The 19,660-nt window shown below is 50.2% G+C and overlaps 2 protein-coding genes across 2 annotated transcripts in view; one reads left to right on the top strand and one right to left on the bottom strand.

The window, feature by feature from the left end:
• HAGHL (hydroxyacylglutathione hydrolase like) overlaps positions 1-19,660 on the top strand; it is a 301,833-nt gene that overhangs the window by 260,470 nt on the left and 21,703 nt on the right. The window lies entirely within an intron of this gene.
• LMF1 (lipase maturation factor 1) overlaps positions 1-19,660 on the bottom strand; it is a 211,821-nt gene that overhangs the window by 49,404 nt on the left and 142,757 nt on the right. The window contains exon 6 of the mRNA XM_075718498.1: positions 17,225-17,392. Coding sequence (XP_075574613.1) covers positions 17,225-17,392 — 168 coding nt within the window. The remainder of the gene's footprint in view (positions 1-17,224; positions 17,393-19,660) is intronic.

Below are 19,660 nucleotides of genomic sequence, written 5' to 3' on the forward strand. Positions count from 1 at the left end.
AGAGATCCCTCCGCATCCCCAAACACAACTAACTTTCCCCAACTTACTGGTATTTTAAATAAAAGTACGGATTATTTTGGCTGTCGTGGACGGGACGGAGGTTTGCGCTCAGCTGGCACCGCGCCAGCACTGCAAGGGAGGCAAAGCACCGCCAAGAGAGAAGCAGCAGAACCACCACGGCCATCCCCGAAGCATCCTCCGACCAGGGCATCTCCGCCGGAGCACGGCCGACAGCACCGACTGCCCGAGCAGCCGAGGAAAACCACCGCAAGCACTCTTCTCACAGTAGTGGATGTGTGTGGAGTATTTCATCTGGCACTCTGTGGAGCTCTCATAATCTTTTCCTTTATGATTAATATTAAACAAGTCATATTCCTTATGGAGTTTCCTAACTGTGTCTGTTTATATTTTTCTCTACATCATAGTTAATATTTTAAGATCGCCTCTCTCTTTTTTTCTCTTTTATTTCACATTCATATGTTTTTCCTCATTTTTATAAATTAGGTTTCTTGTTTAGTAGTCATGACAACATCTGACTGTAGTGGTTACACCACAGCCTGGGGCTTTTTTTTTTTTCTTTTCTCCCCCAAAGCTGTCTTAGAAAAAATATCCTTTAAATAAATAGAAGCATAAAATGAAAGGGGCAAGTTCGGTACTGACTCCTCCTCCTTTCCCTCCAATGACCCACTTCAACAAGACTTCCCAGCATGGTGGGTGAGGACTCATTTGGCTTTAATCCTGCAAAGTCTTATCCACTTAGTTAACTTCAATGGGAATACTCAGAGCACATCAAGTGAAACACATATGTAAGTCTTTAAAACCTCGAGGCCTATGCCTGAAAGGCAGAAAGCAAAAAGCTGGAGTTGCATTTTCCTTCTGGGCATTGATCTCTGCGCAGCAGCTAAAGGGTTGCGGTGCTATGGGGCTGAGCAGAGATGTGCCGCTCCCCGGGGCTGAGGGTGGGGCCATTTCCATGAGATGCCATAGCTCAACATTATCTTCTGAACAGGGACCACACGGACCACCATCGGACCAGCAACCGCAGCTCCTACACAGCCACCCGATGGCTTTTGCATCTCTCCCTTGCCCCGAATTCTCAACAAAACCCAGGGGTTGGAGGCAGCAGGACCCGCGTGCTTCCACCACTGCACTCTGCATTTCAGTTAGCAGGACGTGGTGATTAAAGCCTGCCTGTTTATCAAGGCAACCTGGAGATCAGGCAAAGGAATTTCAAAGCAAAGGGGCATCGTACCGACAAATGCATTTTTGCAACCTAGGGAATACTAGGGAATAGCGCTTTTTTTTAAAAAATGAACATTATATTTCAGTCTTTTAGGATGTTGGGAACCAGTAGCTTAGAAGGAATTTAGGCTTTTGAAAAAATAGGACTGTATTTTATTTTAGACTTCTCCCACGAGCACAGTAAATGGCAATGGGTTACGGATCTGTGTTTACCCATGGCAAGAGAAAACTAAAATTCCATGGTGTGTTTTACATACTGAACATAAAATACCAATTACATAGATGGCCAGCCACACTGAAAGCAACGCTGAATCAAGAGGAGGCAACGAGGAAGGGAAAAGGCCGGGAATTTAACAAAGGCAGATGAACCTTTAATACGGCAGAACCTCTGGGAGCCCTGAGACACTGAGTCCAGATGTTCGGAGGTCGATGTAACCTGACTCCAAGAAGGAAGAGGATGTATTTCTTCAAATTCCCTGTTGTGCTTTAATTTACTGCAGTCTTGCAGAGGACGCATGTGGTGATCACAGGTGGAGTTTCAGATTGACCATAAACATGAAGTTGGGGGCAAAAGACTTGAGCCGTTTCAGGTTTGGCTGCCAAGACGGTTGAGGTACAGATTTCCATGAAAACATCTCCCTCCCCTTCCCTCCGCTCCAGTAATCGGCGACGGGGGCCAGAGGAAAACCCTCCAGCAGAGATGCTGCAGGCACCACCAACCCTTTTTACTGACGGCAACTGGGACCAGAAGCAGGCAACAGCCTGAACGGAGGCTCTCCAGCTGATGACCGCTTCTTCGCTGGGTGAAGAAGGGGAAGGGGAAGGAACACAGGATGGATGGCAACATTTTGAAGCTCCATTTCTTATCTGCAGTTACATTTCTTCTCACTAGTCCCAGGAAAATGATCTCTGTACTTCTTTAGGACCCCACTGTCTGCCCCTGAACACTTTGCGGGGAGGAAAGAAAAATATTGGCCCCGTAGTGTCTCTGGCACTGTCCCATCTGCCCACTGAATCGCAGAGACGAGTTGACTTGGATGCATTGGGTTTCAGAGTGCCCCCTCCCCCAGATCCTGACCCTTTTACCTTGGCTTCGCTCCCTCTGAGGTTTCTGGCCTGCAGTAATGATCAGCGTTTGATTAGGAGAACTGGCAGATTTGCCGCTGTTGCTACAGAGGGATTTGCGTAGGGATTAGAACTGGTTTGCAAGGGTTGGCTATGGAATAAATGACATTATTGATGCAATAAAAGCAATCCCTGTCCCTTTCCCGTCCTCCGCTCCTGCCATACTAATTCCCAACCTCTATCCAAACAAACAATACAATATGATTTGTTTTTCCAGATGAAATTTTTAAACTTATGTTGACTATGCTCAGTTTTCTGCAGCCCCTGAGTTTCTGCATCTCTCCACAGCACCTACCAGCAGGAGCTGGCAGGTGCTCTAAAGTAGACCATGATGTGATGGTTGACTGGTGGATGAGAAATGATTGCCCTTCCTTCTCTCCCAACCTGTTTCATGCCATAGGAATGCAGAGTTCAGCAAGTCCCTCTTTCCCTAACCTCCTTCTTTGCTCAGGAAGAATGACCTGAGCTTTCATAATTTAACCTCTTCCAAAATCCACTGTCTCCTCAAGGAAGGAGGATGCAGCCGAAGGAGATACAGAGGAAAACTCCCACCTTGAATGCTAACCAGCCTCAGGACTCCTGGCACAGCGCAGCACAGACCCAAGCATCCAGGCTAGTGTTAGCAAAAGGCATTGGAAATTGGTTAAAAATGGGTTCCTACAGAGGAACTGCTTAAGGTAAGGATGAAAATAAATTCTGTTACCAGAAAAAAGATGAGCTTCACAAAGAAACATCCCAGTACAGTTATTAGAGTGACCTGTGCCTCCCAGGCACTGCCTCGCACTTCAGGCGTTGGAAAACCCAGGCGGGTAAGAACTGCTGTGCTTCCGCACCCCAGGAGGACGCAGAGGCGAATATCTGAGTATATGGATGTCGGGTCCCTTCCATTTCTGTGGCTCATGACCTGAAACAGGAGCAGATGAACAGGAAACGCACTGCTACAAAGCACTGGGGGGGAGCGCTTCACAAAGACCATTTGGTGCAGGAGGTTTTGGTTCCTCTGCTTGTTTTCATGGCTTCACTGGTTGGAAAGGCTACGGCCCGCCACCAGTATAGCAGACTCGGGCGCTCCTCTGACTCTCAGAGCAGAGCTGGGGCTTTCACGCCTTCGAAGAGGAAAAAGAAATCTCTGCTACGTCCTGGAGAAAGGTTAACGGAGCACATGCAGCTGCGAATGCGACTTCGCACCCGCCTTGAGCTGATGGTGCCGAGCTGGCTGAACAGCTACACTTTGGGCTGTTGGCACATACTCAACACAGAAAATTACCCAAATGCTGCAGAAACCAGCCAAGATGACACGGGGGCACTCCAGAAGCAAGAGGGGCAGCCAGGCAGCAACCCGCCATCGCAAGGACATGGGCTCCTCCGAAATACCTGACCCTCTCGGCCCCTCTGCCTGCCCACTCGCAAGGTGCAAGAAATCAATCCATGTCCCCCACCAACCCTGACTGCCAGGCTACATGGGCCACAATCTGGTACTAAACATTCCCAAACTGCTCTAAGGATTTACTGCTTATTTTGTGAGCATTTCTGCTAGACTTTCTCCATGCTCCCGTGGCACCGCCTTGTACACATGATTTGTGCAACTGGGACAGACCCAGGCTACGCACATGTAGGTGTTTCCTCTAACACCAGCATGGGTTCAGTAACGATATGTTTCATAGAAGGGAACCAGCTTTTCAAGCTTTTAGAGGGTTCAGATCCTTGGATCTTTATTAGCTGAATGAATCAGCTGCCTGGCTAACCAGAAAGCCTCTGGGATTTTCTCTTTCATTTCTCATCAGCACGAGTCACGAGAAGTGCCAATGTGATGAGTAGGGAACGCTGTTTTAGGCACTTGCTTTCTCAGCCTTTGCAAAACTGGCACTGATCTAGGGTTTCTCAGTGCTTGCAAGTTTTTCTAATTAAAGGAGGGTGTAAATTTAAAGTGCCATATCTCTTCCTGAATAGCTCCACATGTGGACACCAAGCCCAGACCAAACCGATGTTGTTCCTGTTTAGCTTAACCCATCTTCAAAGGGGGTTGCGTATGTGTGAAACGAGCAGTTAATCAAGAACACCTCCCGTGGACAGACAAACCGCCAGTGTGCTCCTGGAGAAACTAAAATGCGAGTCCCTCGGAGGAAAGCAAGAGAGGTGAGACCTCGTGCTACAAACACTGGCCTGGACAAAGTATTTTGGGGCTTGAGGCTCAGCTGAGCTCAGCCACCGATTCAGTTTATGGCAGCAAGAAAATTCCATTACCCTCTGCAAACTGCTAACGTTACCCCAAGGAAAGGAAAGGTGAGACTTGGGGTTTGCAAACAATTCTCCGGGCGAGGATCATCGCTGACCATCGTGCACTCTCCATCCCAGGCGTGGGTGGGTGCACACCCCGGGAAGAGCCGGGCACCGCTGCCTGCGGCCAAGTGCAACATCACTCGGCCAGCGCGGCAAACAAACCACAGCTGCTCGAAGAGTATCTTGCACTAATCGGCAATTTCTCTGAGTCACCAGCTCCAAGAAACCCCAGTTTTTATAGGAAGATGAAAGCAATGAGTGACACAGGTTTCCTGCAATTTCTAGCTCTTGCATCACCAAAGAGATAATGTCTTTGGTGGTGCCTGGGGAATCAGATAATACAGCTGTGTAAACTGCGTGTGGGCTAAAGTATCTCAGGGCCGCATCCTCATCCCAACACTTCCAAATCAAAATAAAACCTCTCTGGAGGCAGCATCATTACAGAGAAACATTAAACCCAACAACTTGGCCCAGAGCAAGCAAACGAGTTATTTTCATCAAAGCAGGACACTACAAAATCCATCTTCACCTCTATCCCTAAGCAGCCCCGACACCAAGTTCCACAGCTTTGTCTTTACTCTGAAATTACACGGGATTCATTTTAATGGCTTTAATTAAAGCTATCCGATCTTTGTGCAAGGGATACTGGTAAAACTCGCACCTCTGATCCGTGGGCGGTTTTACGGATGTACGTTCAGCTGACACAAGGTGTGCTTCAATCCAACTACCCACACGCATAAAAGACGCGCTAATTTAACTTGGCAGAAAATCTCTTATCGAAACGTGCAAATTTAATACAAAAACCTGAGTTGGCCAGCTGGGAGGATAGAAGGTATCACTGGGCACACAGGTACGTCTCGATGGACTTTGAGTTACCCTGATTGCACCGAATGAAGATCTGGCTCATGAGTCGGTATGTGCAGCTCAGGTCTTTGCCCATCAGGTCCCAGCGGAGCCGACGCGTGCACCGCAGCGATGCAGACAGCCTGCACCGGCCTTCACCCCCAGCACACCCTTCCCTGCGGACGCAGCAGCTGAGGAAGACTCCTGCAGGTGAAGAAGATGCGTAGAGCTGCAACTCTGCAGAAAAATTTGGACATGGCTAAAGGGCAGAGTCAACAGAGTCAGATTTTCAACACATGGAGGGGACAGCTTGTTCAGAGGAGCTCCGACCCACTGGGCTCCCTGGCTTTGCCAACCTGAACCCAGAAACCCAAGGCAAGACGTAATTTAACCTGCTCCGACAGCCAGTGCCACCAGAGGAAAGGCTAACGAGCAGTAATGGTCGGAAGCCCTCATTTCAGCCAGGAGAGCTCGCTGTAGCCGTTAACTGCAGCAAAATCCTCCCCTCGCGCCCAAGAACACCGCACCAAAGGCCACAGCCCGCTCTCAGCCCCTTCCGCTCCTCGAACGGGCACGTTCTGTCTTCACACATCTATATCTGCCACCATTAAATGATTCTCTTCATAATACATGTATTATAAATTCCCTTTAAAAAAAGCTTATAATCTGCCATCTGTTTCCAGTTAGGCTGTTCTGATTTCTTCTTTTTTGAAATGGAATAGAAAACATTATTTAAAGATCCCGTAATATAGATGGTGGGAGGAGGGAAACCAAAATCCAAATACCACCACCACCACCATCACTGTCACCCTGCCGAAAAGCGAAGACGAGGTGAGAGCCAAGGGCTGGGAAGATGCAATGTGACCGGTTCAGATCAGGAATAAGGTACAGAAAATGTGATTAAACTTGGAAGAACTTCACCATCGCTTCAAGCTGTTAGACTGAAACTGGACAGATCTACAGCTTAAAGACATTTGACACGTATTAGCGGGCGAGTCCTTTGGCTTGGGCAACGTTAATGGATCGTAATGGTTTTAGTTAGCTTTAGTAGCTACACCTAAACATAAATATATAATCATCACTGGAAATACGGTAACAGTGCATGTTCGAGATCACGTCATTGACTTCAGTAACATCTCTGGTTTATAGCCGGTCTGGCTCTTATTAGACATAATGTTTTATACATACACTTACACATACATGCAATCACATGTGCAACACATACTTTATCTCCCGTCCTTGTTTGGACCCAAATGCTGCAGCATAGCACCGAGCGAATCACATCTGGAAAGCGCAGATGTTTTGAAGCTATTGCAGCCTCGCCAACTCATATCGTTTCACTGACAACATCGTCGTAATTGATTTTTCTCTTCGAGCCCAAGCACCTGGAAATTCTGCTAGAGGACTGCAGACACAAAGGTTCTGGATCGCAGAGAAATCTTGAAAATCAAATGCAAAATTAAAACGGGGGGAGGGGAAAAACCAACCCTGCCCCAGAGCCCTAGGAGCCTAAGTACTCCACAACCTCTTCCCTTGGCAAAGGGAGGACCACATGTGGTGGATGTCAGCCATGTCATTTAATACGGCTCTGGAAGGTGTTCATGTAGTGCGAAGAGGAGAGCGGTGTAAAGCCTACGCAGAGCAGCACAGAAAATGAGACCTGAGAGCACCCTGGAAGGCTGTAACGCGGAAGAAACGCTCCAGGGCAGCCAGAATTGGTTGCATTTTCATTATACTTCAGCAAGTCTCGCGATTTGGGGATCTAACTTGTCACCTTTGAAATGCCAGTGCTCAGCAATACGTCCGAGGACACGGGGCCACCGGAGCCTACCTGGTCCCTGGGTCTCCCTGGCTTGGCCATGGCGGTTACTGTGGCACGGAGACGATACCGACGGCACCGAACCGGGTCACCGTCGCTGGGACAGCCCGACACGCGGCACCTTCCACCACGAACCTGAAACCCGGCTGGAACTCATCCCTCCGGCACGGCCGCACGCTCTTGCCCCTCCCTGCCACCGTATCCTTTTGCCATGCGAGCAAATACACGCTGCTCCGAAACAAAACAGTGCTCTTGGATGGCCAAAATCACTCAAGCTCTTCCTGGCCCCGAAACCAAGAGCCCCAGTCAACGCTGAAAATTAATACGGACCTTCCTGCTGCGTTTTTACAGCCATGGCAGCACTCGGCATCCTGGGGGCCTCCCATGCAAATCTGATTTCATAGCTGGGCGTAAAATCTCGCTCTCGGGTTTAATAGCAAAACTCCTATCGGTAGCAAAGGTGAGATGGCAGGCATCCCTGCCGGGGACATCTTAACAAGATGCCTCCAAGACGCGCTGAACCCTCCCCCATGGAAAACCAGCACGTTTCGAGTCGGACAACCAAGTGCAGAGGCACCAAAAATCAAAGGCCGACAGTGTCCCAAAGAACCACATTTTATTTTCAATTTCAAAAAACCAACAACCCGCAAACCCGAGGCTGTGGGGAGCCCTCCAAAGTTTCTCTCCGCGTGCCAGCAGGATGACTGACGGTAAATCACACCAGCTCCGGGGCTCCGTCGCAGACTGCTGCCAGGCGGCTCCGCCTGTTGGAGTCACTGACGGTCCCCTTTCCAATTAATCAAGTTCCCATACTGATTAACAGCATGATTCATGTCTCTCGTTAGGCGCATTCTGTAACAAACAAGGCTGTATTTCAAGGCCGCTGGCTTAATGGTTAAAATAAATACCTTCCAAATTTCTATTTTCAAGTAGCTGAACCTTTTCCACCTTTACAACTAATTCAGACTTCCTTCAAATTATTTTTCTAAGTAATATAACAATTTGTTTTTCATTAGAGCTTGTCAAAGCCGGACTTCGGTTTATTTTGAGAGAAACCAGCACTCTCCAGAAACTGTTTAGTACAATTTGAATGACGCCCAAAGGGGTTATTGCAGCCACAATCAAAATAGAGTTTACAGCACTGGCTAGGGGTGACACTTTATTTAATGATTTAAAAAAAAAAAAAAAAAAAAAAAGAAGAGAAAGCCCCCCAGCCCCCCTGAATCAGAAGCTAATTAAATGCACTCCTATGGCTAACAGTAAGTGTTTCTAAGTCACTCCGACTACTGCAGAATGCAAGAACTTAACTTGTTGCTAACTAATACCAGACACCATTATACGAGCAGCGTTATTTACTGATTTGGGGTGGTATGTGCTGGTATTCTCGTGTCTGGCACGGCAGCCTCGCCTCGCAACAGATATTATCAAGCTGGATGTGAAATCAAATACAGGAGTGATTAAATAGCTTGGGTTCTGCCTGCTTAAGTTGGATTTTTTTTGGGGGGGGTGGGGGCGGTTATAGCTCGGTATTTAATTTAAGGTGGCTTAAATGTAACAGAAAATCTACGCTGTACCTCCTTTGATTTCACATTCCTTTTGTTTTGCTGTCGAGAAGAGCGGAGCTGGAGCCGCGCCAGGGTGAGCGCGGGAGGCTGGAGGACGAGCGAGGGGCAGGAGGAGCCCGGCCGCCCCTCGCCCGCGCCGCCGGGACGGGTGCGCAGGGCTGGCCCGCGCGACCCGGGGGCTGCAGCGCTGGTGAGGAACCTCCACCATCCCAGTCCCGTGCTTCGAGGTTCCCAAACAACCTTTTAAAAACGCTCTCCCTGCAGCCTCCGTCTCGGACTCGAGTCCAACGCAGATTTTTAAACAATTCAGCTGCAAAACTATTTTCCATCAGACCGTTCCTCCCCTAGCAGCAAACTCATGTTCTGCTGTTCATTTTCCTGGGACGTTCTCTGTTCGTTGGTTTTTTTTTTTTTTTTTTTTTTCCCTAAACCACAACAAAATCAACAAATTTTGGACTTTTGTGAAGGCTGAATTTCCTCTTTGTTTTCGCAGGGGAAAGGCAGCGCCGCTGCCCAGCCCGAGCAGCGAACGCCCGCTCCCTCGCGCCCTCCCAGGGATGCTGCTGCCAGTGACGCTGGCCCGGGGGACCACGCTCCCCGCATCCCACCTTGCGGGGCACCTGCCAGTGCAATCAGAAGCTGCCCTGGGGATATCACCTGGAGGAATACCATCCGCAGCCTCTTCTGTGCTCTTAACCCGAGGGTGCTCACGGCGCCGATCTCTGCGGGAGGGGTGCAGAACGGGTGCCCAAATTTTCTGGCTGCCGCCTGCCAGCAGCGCTGGGGCGGCTCCTGCAGCGAATGGGGCAGCGGCTTTATTCTCACGCACGACGTGTTCGGAAGGTGACGGCGCTACCCTGCGTCAATAAAGCAAAAATACTGCTCGAGCAGTGCAGATGTCCTATAGGTGCATAATTAAAGCACAAAGCAAGGGCCCGATTCCTCTGCCACAAGCCCGGGACTTGTGTAACCCTGATAATCCTCCCGGAGACACATCTGATTTACACCAGCGTTAAGAAAAAGAACAAAACCGAGCTCGTATCTGACAAGTGAAAACAAACACAGGATTCAGACACTTTCTGCAGGGAAGGGGGGGAGCTGTTTAATTTTTGTTCCTTCTCTCCGGGCTGCTGCTGTGACCTCCGCTACCTCCTAAGTCAGCAACACAATATGTTGCAGCTGTGGCACTGCAACAGCATGATTTAATTTGCGCGTGTGTGGCTGGAAAGGGCAGTTCATCCCTCCAACGTCTTGCGGCATGGCAGAGGCAGCAGCGGTGGAAATGGGGGGCTTGGTCCTCCCAAAAGAGAGGGAGGAAAACCCCTGCTTCACCTCCCATGCACAGCTTTGGGGAGGAGATGGGAAAAGGATCGACTAGAGGAAAATGTCCATTTCCATCAAAATTTTTAGGAGGCTGGGGTTTGCCCAAGCCAAGGGGAAAAAAAGGGCAGAAAATATCCATCTATTCAACAACTGTTTTCTGCTTTAAAACAACAACAACAACAACAAAAAAAAACCAGAAGAGGAAAATGACTTTGCTGCCCACGCTCCCGTGCGTTCCCAGCTCCCAGGGGCTGCGTGTCTCCGGTGCGGTGCCCGACTGGGCAAGGGCAGCGCTCAGAGCTTGTTTTCCGAGGGCAAGGAGCCGGAGGTTTCTGCCGCAGGAGGTTTCGGCCGCAGCCCCCCACCCCGGGGGCTCCCTCGCAGCGGGTCCTCCCCCCTGGCCCTCCACCAGCTCGTAAAGCTGCCGCGTTCCCGCGCAGCTCCTTGGCCGGACCCCGAGAGCTGTCTCGGGAGCTTTCTTTGTCAGCACTCTTTGAGTTTGAGGGAGTTTTGGCTGCGGTGGTTTTATCTTTGCCTTCCACAAGGCTGGAATTCAGCTTCGCTCTTGGCGTTGTCATCCCTCCGCTTTATACAGGGCTCCTGCTGAAAAACATCCTGGGACAAGCCTGAATTTCAGCCCACTGCCAAAGCTCCGCGGGCGGAGGACCGGTGGCAGTGAAGAATTGGCAGCTCCAAAGCTTTGGGGAACTTCTGTCCTGATGTGTGACGCCGGGGGCTGAGCTCATCCCGGCACGAACGTCCCCGCTCCGGGAGCTCCCCAGCCACGAGGCTGCGCAGGGGATGCTCCGAGCAGGACGTGCCGGGAGTTTTCAGAGGCCACGGAAAGGAGTCAGGCTCCCCCAAATTCATCCAAATCCAAAGGGATTTGAGGGATCCAAAGGGATTCAAATCCAAAGGGATTTGAAGGCTTAAAACTCTCCCCGCATCCTACAAACCCCAAACTGTGCCCACACGACCGTGACCCAGAACAGCGCCGTGGAAGCAAAGGAACGACCCTGCCGTTCCAACACTGCTAGCTTTATACTTTCCATTTACTATTTTATTTATTTCTGGATTTTACCTTTGTGATACTGAAACTGCTTCCCATTTGGCACAGCCGAAACCACTCCCCGGCTGTAAGAAACCTCAGCGCGCTCCCGGCCGGGCGCTGCAGCCTCCTCGCCGTGCTCTCTAACCCAGCACTACCTGCCAGCTCGGAGGGGCAAGGTGGCTTTTTCCTGGCTTTTTGGCTTTCCACTCGCTTCCCCTCATCAACTCGTTGGCCAAGCAGTGTAATTTTACTGCCTGGCTTTAAGGAGCCAAGAAATACGTTTGCTGGTGTAAGCTGTGCATTAGACGTCGTGAAAAACATGCAGCCTCAGGGTTTTAGGAGCCAGCTCCAGAGAAGAGCGAAACACCCGCGGAGCAGCAAGGCCGGGGGTTTGCACCCTCTCCGGTTTCGCGCACGGACGCTGGCTCTCGGCTCTCCCGGGCCGCGGGTGGGCGGTTGGGCGCAGGGACGGACCTAGGGCTGCACAGGGGTGACGGTGCATGCACAGGGGATGGAAGGGCAGCGAGGAGAGAGGGGAGACGACGCGATGCCCTCGTAGGTGGTGGGGTGGGAAGGGGTCCTACGCCACCGACCTGCGGGCAGGGGAAAGGACTTGCCTTCCCGACACAGCGCTTTCCCTTCCTTGGGAGGTTTAGGTGGGAAATTGGGAGGTTTAGGTTGGAAATTGGGAAAAATTTCTTTACGGAAAGGGTGGTCAAGAATTGGAACAGGCTGCCCAGAGAAGTGGTGGAGTCCCCATCCCTGGAAGTGTTCAAAAAACGGGCAGAGGTGGCACTTGGGGACATGGTTTAGTCTAGTCTACCCTTGACTGGCTTAAAGTAGACTTGGTAGTGTAGGTTAATGGTTGGACTGGATGATCTTAAAGGTCTTTTCCAACCTAAACGATTCTAGGATTCTATGATTCTATGATTCATCCTTCCTCCCCCGTAAAACCACAAGCTCCTCAGGGCACGGGCAAGCTCCGGCTTGATGCTTCAACAGCACCAAGAATAACAGGGTCCAGACCTTGCCTGTGGTCTCCAAGACCCTCCAAGACCTCTTCTTCCACCTCCAGATACTAACAGCCACAGTTTGGACTTGATTTCTCCTGAACTTTGGGGTGCTTCAGACCAACATGTATATTTTTGAGGCTCAGACCCCAACACTACCAGAAAACCAGCCAATTGGTACCATCAGACTTAAAACAAAAGAACCGTTCATCGAAGTGATTTGTAAAACATTGGCCACTGTGACCGCCTGTAGCCAGATTTCCATCCCGTTAAGTGACCACCACATTAATAGCCACCATCAAGAGACATTCAGTGAAAACAACCCTGTCCTTATCAATTAGAGAAGGTGTCCAAAACCCCAACCCCAGCGCTGGAAGTTTACACCTAATGAGGGGATGCAAATGTCCCTGCTCCAGACGTGAGCATCTTGGCAAACATGGTTGTGCCGCTACGTAGCTGCTACAAAATGCGCCTGTACTCCCCAGGAAGGACAATAATAGAATCATAGAATTGTTTAGGTTAGAAAAGACCTTTAAGATCATCCAGTCCAGCCATTAGCCTAACATTAAATGATAGCAAAAAGCTTTGAGTATTTAGCAAACTCTCAAAAACTCGCAGGACTCTCTGTTATATATGAGCAAAGGGCAAACTCCACCTCAGGCGCATTTGGAGGTTTCTGTGGCTCAGACTGGCCATTTCTCACCAGCCTGTTTTTACAGGGCTGGAGCGCAGAGCTGAGCAGGGAAGGAGCTGAGTTACGAGTCTCTCCTCCAGCTTTATTCCTGGCAGAGACAATTTGCAGCAGTGTTGCTCGGCACGTCAAGTCTGGCACCTGCTTACAATAAATCCTTAACGATGCTGAAAAGTTAAACGTCCATTTAGTTTAATTTCTGGTTTAGATTTGGATTTCTACGTACTCTAAGTGCTAGAAAGAATTTTTTTTTTTTTGAAACAATGCTGCATATTTACCTTGGACATCCTCTGTAATTGGCTGCCCTTCATCTAAGATTTCTTTCTAAATGCAAAAGGATGCTCTCAGCACAGCCGGTCTAAAGGGGAGGCTTTGCCCCCATCGTCTGCTAATGCTTTCATGCTGGCTGAGATCTTTTGAGCTGCCTCCCTTGGGGGTGGGATGGGTCGATGCGCTGCTTTGGGTCTCAGAAACCCAAGGGGTTTGAATCCAGTAGACACCACGGGAAGAAAAAAGCCTCATGGGGTGATGTCAACCTGTGCAGACGGGAGTCTTTGCTTTTGGGACGTGTGCGATGGGAGAAAGCAAGATGGGGACAGTCAAACTCTTTAGTCCCGCTGAGCACAAACCTGCCTGTTGGCTGCACCGGCCGTAGGGCTGAGAAAGGCTCCTCAACCTTGGAGCTGCCGTGTCCCAGAGCTTCCCCTCCACGGCCGTCGCTTCAGCACAAACGGCTTCCTCGGGATTGGGGTTTCAGGCAGCAATTAGCGACGCGGTCAGCGCAGCCCCTTCGCACCTCGCTCTCGGGAGCGGGGAGTCACCGCTGCGGAGCACCCGCAGCCGCGCTCGCTGTCCCTGGCGCGCGTGAGACGGGCAGCCTGGCGGGACCCCCGCGGGGACTGTCCCCAGCCCCGAGCCCCTGGCCGGGACCGCGAGCAGCTGCGCTGGCAGCTGGGGAGCTCTTCCGCAGCCTGCCCAGGGGACAAGGGGCTGATGGGGCCTGGCTGTAAAATCTTGGATGACATTTTCTCTCCACTCACCTTTGATCCTGGTAAACGTGCTCTGGGTGCTGCAATCTGATTGAGAATCTCTCTGTGTGCAGATGTCCTGCAAAAACTACACCCACAGCTGTAAATCACAGGGCCCTCCCCAATCTGGTGGTTAGCGACAATGAATAATGATTTTTCTAATGGGAACTGGCCAGCATTCAACCGACTCCTTGATTATTTGTTTTTAAGCAAAGACTATCTATATTGAGAGACGTGCAGTAAGTAAGCCTCTTCGATTTATTCGAGATCAAAAAGCAGCCAAAGGGGGAGATTGCTGGAAGCTCAAGCGACGGGGACTCTATCAGAGCAGGCAGACCCCAAACCGAGATCACAACATCAACGCACACGAAGCACCAAAACCCTGGGGTGTCCCGGCTCCTCGGGCTCCCCGCTTCGGGTCTGGCGAGGACGCGGGTGGGTGGGCGAGCACGGGAAGGGGACGGTGCAGAGACGCGCCTACGCAGAGCGCATTTCGGTCGGCATCACCCAAATCTCCCGCACGGTTGGTGGCCCAGGACGGTCCAGCACGCCGGGACCGGCACAGTCTGCCTATGGCACCGCCGGCACAACCGCATGGGAACCCAGCGGCGGACAGACAGCCGCTCTCCCGGTGCGTGCTCCGCTCTGCCGAGCCGGTGGGCTGCCGAGCCCCTACTCTCTGAAGTTTCCAAACTCACTAAGCCTTTTTCCTTACAAAACATGAACTAGGCAAGAAGAATCAGTTCACACTTGAAAAAAAAAACCAACCCTTTTTTCTTTAAAGCACAACTTTTTTTGGGTTCCTGACAAAGCAATATTCTCCAAGCCAGTTGGAATCTGGAAAAATACACTTACTCAACCTAGCCACCATGACTCCAATAACAATTATAAAATGTCCAATAAAACTTGCATGTAATGTCAATTCGAATCTTGAAAAGCAGAATTAAGTGGTATATCAACATTAAACTTTATTGCTTCCTTTGCAGAGCAGAAGTATTGTCAATAAAAGTCATTCTGAATGAAGAAAAGGGCAGTAAATATTAAATAAACAGGTTTTTGTTGAAATGCTATAAATGCACCAGAGCTGCATTTTACACTGGGACCCTTTTTTCCTTTGCAGACTCCCCTCATGATAGAAATAAGTCAGTAATTGCAAACTATCAATAAAGCGCCAATTAAAGGGTGGTTAGATGCATGCATTTACAATATGTCATTATGAGCCTTTATTGTATGTAGTTGGCTTTTTCAGATCCCACTGGCTCCGTCTGAAGTCCCCCAGCACACAAACAGTCGTGCTGCTTGTTAGGGGCCCTTGGAGGAGCCGTGAGGGTGCCAGAGGCTCGTGCCGGCCGGAGAGCCCTGCCCGGGGGGTCGGGGTGCACCCCCCGCCTGCCCCGGCCCGGGCCCGGCAAGGACGGAGCAACCAGAGCCAAGAAGGGGACGAGAGAGGAGCATTTGGTCAGGCCTTTTGGTCATGGAAGTTTCTTCTGGCAGAGATGTGAAGACCGAGCGCCGTCGTCTCGCTCCCTTACCCTAGTACTTTTCTGCCAACGCAGAAGCAAGCAGAGCGCGACGGCTCTGCCCCGAGACTGGGCAGCCGTGCCAAACCTGCAATTTGGCGACGTGGCTCCGTTTCCCGAGAGGCCACTCACCGTGGTGTGTCCTGATCCTTTCTGGGTCTACCTGCCCTGGAAAGAGCCATGACCATCCTCCCTACACTGCCTTACACGCAGAAGTATTTCCACGCGCAATTCCTGCTTGCTAATCTGATCTCCATCAAGCCTCAACACCCACCTCCTGCAACGAGCAGCTGACGGAGATGGGATGTTCTGCTTTGCCCATGAGACAAAAGAGCAGGGTTTTTTAGGGTTGGGCTGAATACAATCCTCCCAGTGACACTGAAAACCTCAGGTGCGATGTCCATCGCAAACACAACCGGGACCTCGTGGAGCAATGCCCCGAGACCTCTTTGGGTCAAGACCTCTTCTGCCCCGCTGCTGGGATCTCCAGCTGCCTGAGAAGATCCAGCCCAACAAAGCCAAATCTGACGCCAAAAGGTGCGCCGAGCGAGCAGAGGTACAAGCTGTATGTTCGGTGGTACCCGGACACAACGGGACGTGTTTTGGGAGCAGGAGAAAGAGCGGGTGTCTGCGAGGGCACAAATCCCACGGCTTTTATGTCAGCCCTTTAAAATCTGATCAGCATTTTTGTGGTTTACCAATACAGTTTATAAGCTGTTCTCCAGTTTAATCCTCACACGTATTTACAGGAAGCAGTAACAGCTACCGAGTATGAATTTCATGATGCTGAAACGATATTGAACAAACACCGCAGCCAGCAAGGGCTGAGAGCCGCGCTTCTGCGAGTCAGGGTGGCTGGGCTTTAATGAGCTCTTTGAATTATGCCGGGTAGAGACGAGAGAAATCAGATGCGGTCTAGGAAAGTACATATGCAGGAGCTTCCGTCCTCTGACTTTTGCACAGATTTATTTATTTCGTGAAAAAAAAAAACCAACCAAAAAAACCCAACCAAAATCAACTGGAACGTGAATGCTGTTAATTTTTGAAGAAATTATTTTCACTATGAAGCCAGGCTCAGTAAATCTGGTGGTTGTAAAAAGCAGCTCAAACGTTTTCAGAGACAAAGAACAGCCCTTGAATGTTAAATATTAAAAAAAATCCCTTCAAAGGGTGAAAGACGTCTATAAAAATTAACTTTTGGAGAAATTGCAAGTCTTCATCCTAGCCTTCCACGGCCGCCCGATCAGACCCTTTGCACTAGTCCCGGGCTGATGTTTCTCTGCCATCCATATGAATGGAAACCAAACCAGCAGCAAGGGAAACAAACCTCCAGCAACCCACTAAGAGCAGCCACGCCAGCGCGAACCACCCGAAAGCCAAGAGTTAATAGCTGTGAATCATCTTGATTCACTTGAGCCTGAACTCTTGACCTGCCGATTGAGTCAGTTCCTCTGGATGTTGCTCCTGCTCGGAGAAGATGGGCTCCAGCAAACCACACCGCTGCTATGACGGCAGCGTTACCGCTCCCGGCACGCGTGCCCACGTCCTTGCCGCAGGTTACGGAGCCGGCGTTAGGCACGCGTGTCTGCATCTCGGCCATCCAGGTCCCAGCCCACCCTACAGCCCCCGGCCGCAGGCAGCGGGGAGGTTTTACACCCTTTGAACACCCCCTGCTCCGACCTGGGCGAAGACGTGACCCTTAGGAAGCAAACGCAGCAGCATCTCACCTGGAAGAGGATCTGCAAGAGGCCGTGTAGGATGCACATCCGCCGTCCCAAGAAGAGAAAGAATGGCACCACCAGCTCGATGAAGTGATTGACCAGTGTCTCGAACTGATGAAACCACCACGGCGAGTGATGCATGAAGTAGGCGATGGGGTTGGGCACCGGCTGCGTCTGAAAGATGAAGGAAAAAAGCATCAATCCCCCTCCAAGGCTCATCGTCGGGGGGAGCTGCAGAGCTCTTGGCCTTTTTCCTTATTTCTTTCCCCAAGTTTGCTCTGAGGAGAACCGTCCCTTCGCCTCTGGGCGCTCATTTCTTTTTAGAGAAAATTACTTCCATTTTTTTCACGCAAACACAAGGAATTTTTAAACCAATACATCTTTTAAAAAACAAGAGTGTAAATTTTCTCTTTTTTCACCATAACCAAAACCCACTCATCTTAAATTAACCCCCCTATTATTTAATACGGAAACGTTACACGTAGCTCGACGTCGACGGATGTTAGATTGCTCTGCATGGGTGCTGAAGATCATCAGAGCAACTAAGCAGATACAGAAACCGAGAGAAAGATTTTCTCAGGGTCACACAGTAGGTCAAACAGAGCCAGGAATGGAAACCAGATTTCAAAACCTAGGAGATATTCTTTCAAAATGTTTAAATTTGAAATAAATGTGGTGGTAGAGTTGCTTTCCAAAATCGTAATTTGGGAGAGGAAAGTATAATTCCTCTAAACATGCTATATTGGTTTAAGGTATTTACATACTGGCCTTGTGACAATATTATTCTTCTATCAGCCTGAAATTTTTTGACACTGGGAGATCTTCCATCCAGTACCATAAAGCTGCAAATTTTACAAAGGAAACAAACCCAGATCCTGATATGTTATTAACTGCCACCCTTAGAAATGCAATTTTAGCAGAAGGACAGACGCTCACAATTTATCTTAGCGTATCTGACCAGCTCAAACTCATTAGTATTGTTTTAAAACTGCGACAGAAAAAAAAGAGGGGATGAAGATGCAAATTTTAATTGAAGGAGACACAACACATCTTTAAATTATTTGTAGTTAAATCAAAAATACAAACAAAACAGGGAAAATACTGTACTATGCATGGCAACTGAGCGTGCTTCCACTGCCAGATCCCACAACTATTGTAATTCCTTATTAGCAAAGCTGGGATTAATAAAGTTGTTGCTTTATATGGGTTTGAGGCTGCTGTAACCCCTTAGGACAGGAGACCGCATCCTTCCTTCCTCGGACACCGGCGCCGGATGGAGCCGTGCCGGGGTCATGGAGCTCTGCCAAGCCCACTCCGGGCAGGGGCCGGCAGGTCAGGGCTCCCCGCTCCGGGGGCAGCAGCCCCGGGTGCCACCGAGGGTCCTTCCCCTCCGCATGGGACCTGTTTCGAGTTAATCTCCTTGTTGGACTGCTCTTGAGCATTCCCAGAACGTCAGGGAGGCTCACAAAGAGGTTTGGTTTTTTTTTTTTTTTTTTTTTTACCTTGATCCCAAATTGCTGAGAAATGCTTTTATCCTTCCAAAAAGGCAGGTTGCTTTCTTGGCTGCTCCTATTTAAGTGCATTAACCAAACCCAACCTAGATGAGGTACCAGCCCTACAGGTTGTAATACTTAGCCTGAGATGAGCCCGTCTGCAGCACGTAACTGCCCGATTCTGGCACGCCGGAGCTGCAGAAAGGCGGCACTCACGCCTACCCGCTCTTGCGACGCAGCCGCTGCCTGGCTCCCTGTCGGCAGCGTGAGGTGCGCCCGGATCCGCTCCCTTCGACGCAGGCAGCGCTCACGGCCGGGGAGCATGGAGAACAGGCAGTATTACCCTTGTAATTACAATGTAATTACCAACCTCCTTACACATGTCATTAAATCTCATAATGTGACGGCACCGAGCAGTTACACGTTTGAGTGTGGCTTTGCAGGGCTGGGCTGCCACTGTTTGATTTTAAAGCAAAGACCATCCTTAGCTGTCGAACGCGCCGTCCGGTTCCCCCATCCCCTCCGTCACAGGCTCACGCCGATGCCCTCATCTACCAAGGCCAACCGCAGCCAGCAAACCCCGCTTGTTGCTTTGGGCCGGGACCCAAGATATCGTCCCCCCCGATCTGCTGCGCTTAAGGGCAGAAAGGTAAAATTCTTGCCTCTAGTCCCACTGCAGTGGGACAAGAAGCGGAAGAAAGTTCTTGGTTTGGGCTCACATAGCAGCCACGTACGGGCTCGCGTGGGAACAGCCCAGGCTGGCAAGCCGGGTTTGCTGCCGGTTGTGCTTTTTAGCAGCAGCCTAATTCTTATCCTGAAGCAGAAATGGAGGAGCGAAGCACGGGAATGCGGTGTGGGTTAATAATTCACTCCCGGGTGCTATGGCATTGCCATCCTTCACCTTATCAGCACCGCCACTATCACGGTGTCAGCGGGGGCCATGCAAGAT

This window comes from Pelecanus crispus, chromosome 11 (assembly GCF_030463565.1).
Source record: "Pelecanus crispus isolate bPelCri1 chromosome 11, bPelCri1.pri, whole genome shotgun sequence".
Classification (NCBI taxonomy): Eukaryota; Metazoa; Chordata; class Aves; order Pelecaniformes; family Pelecanidae; genus Pelecanus; species Pelecanus crispus.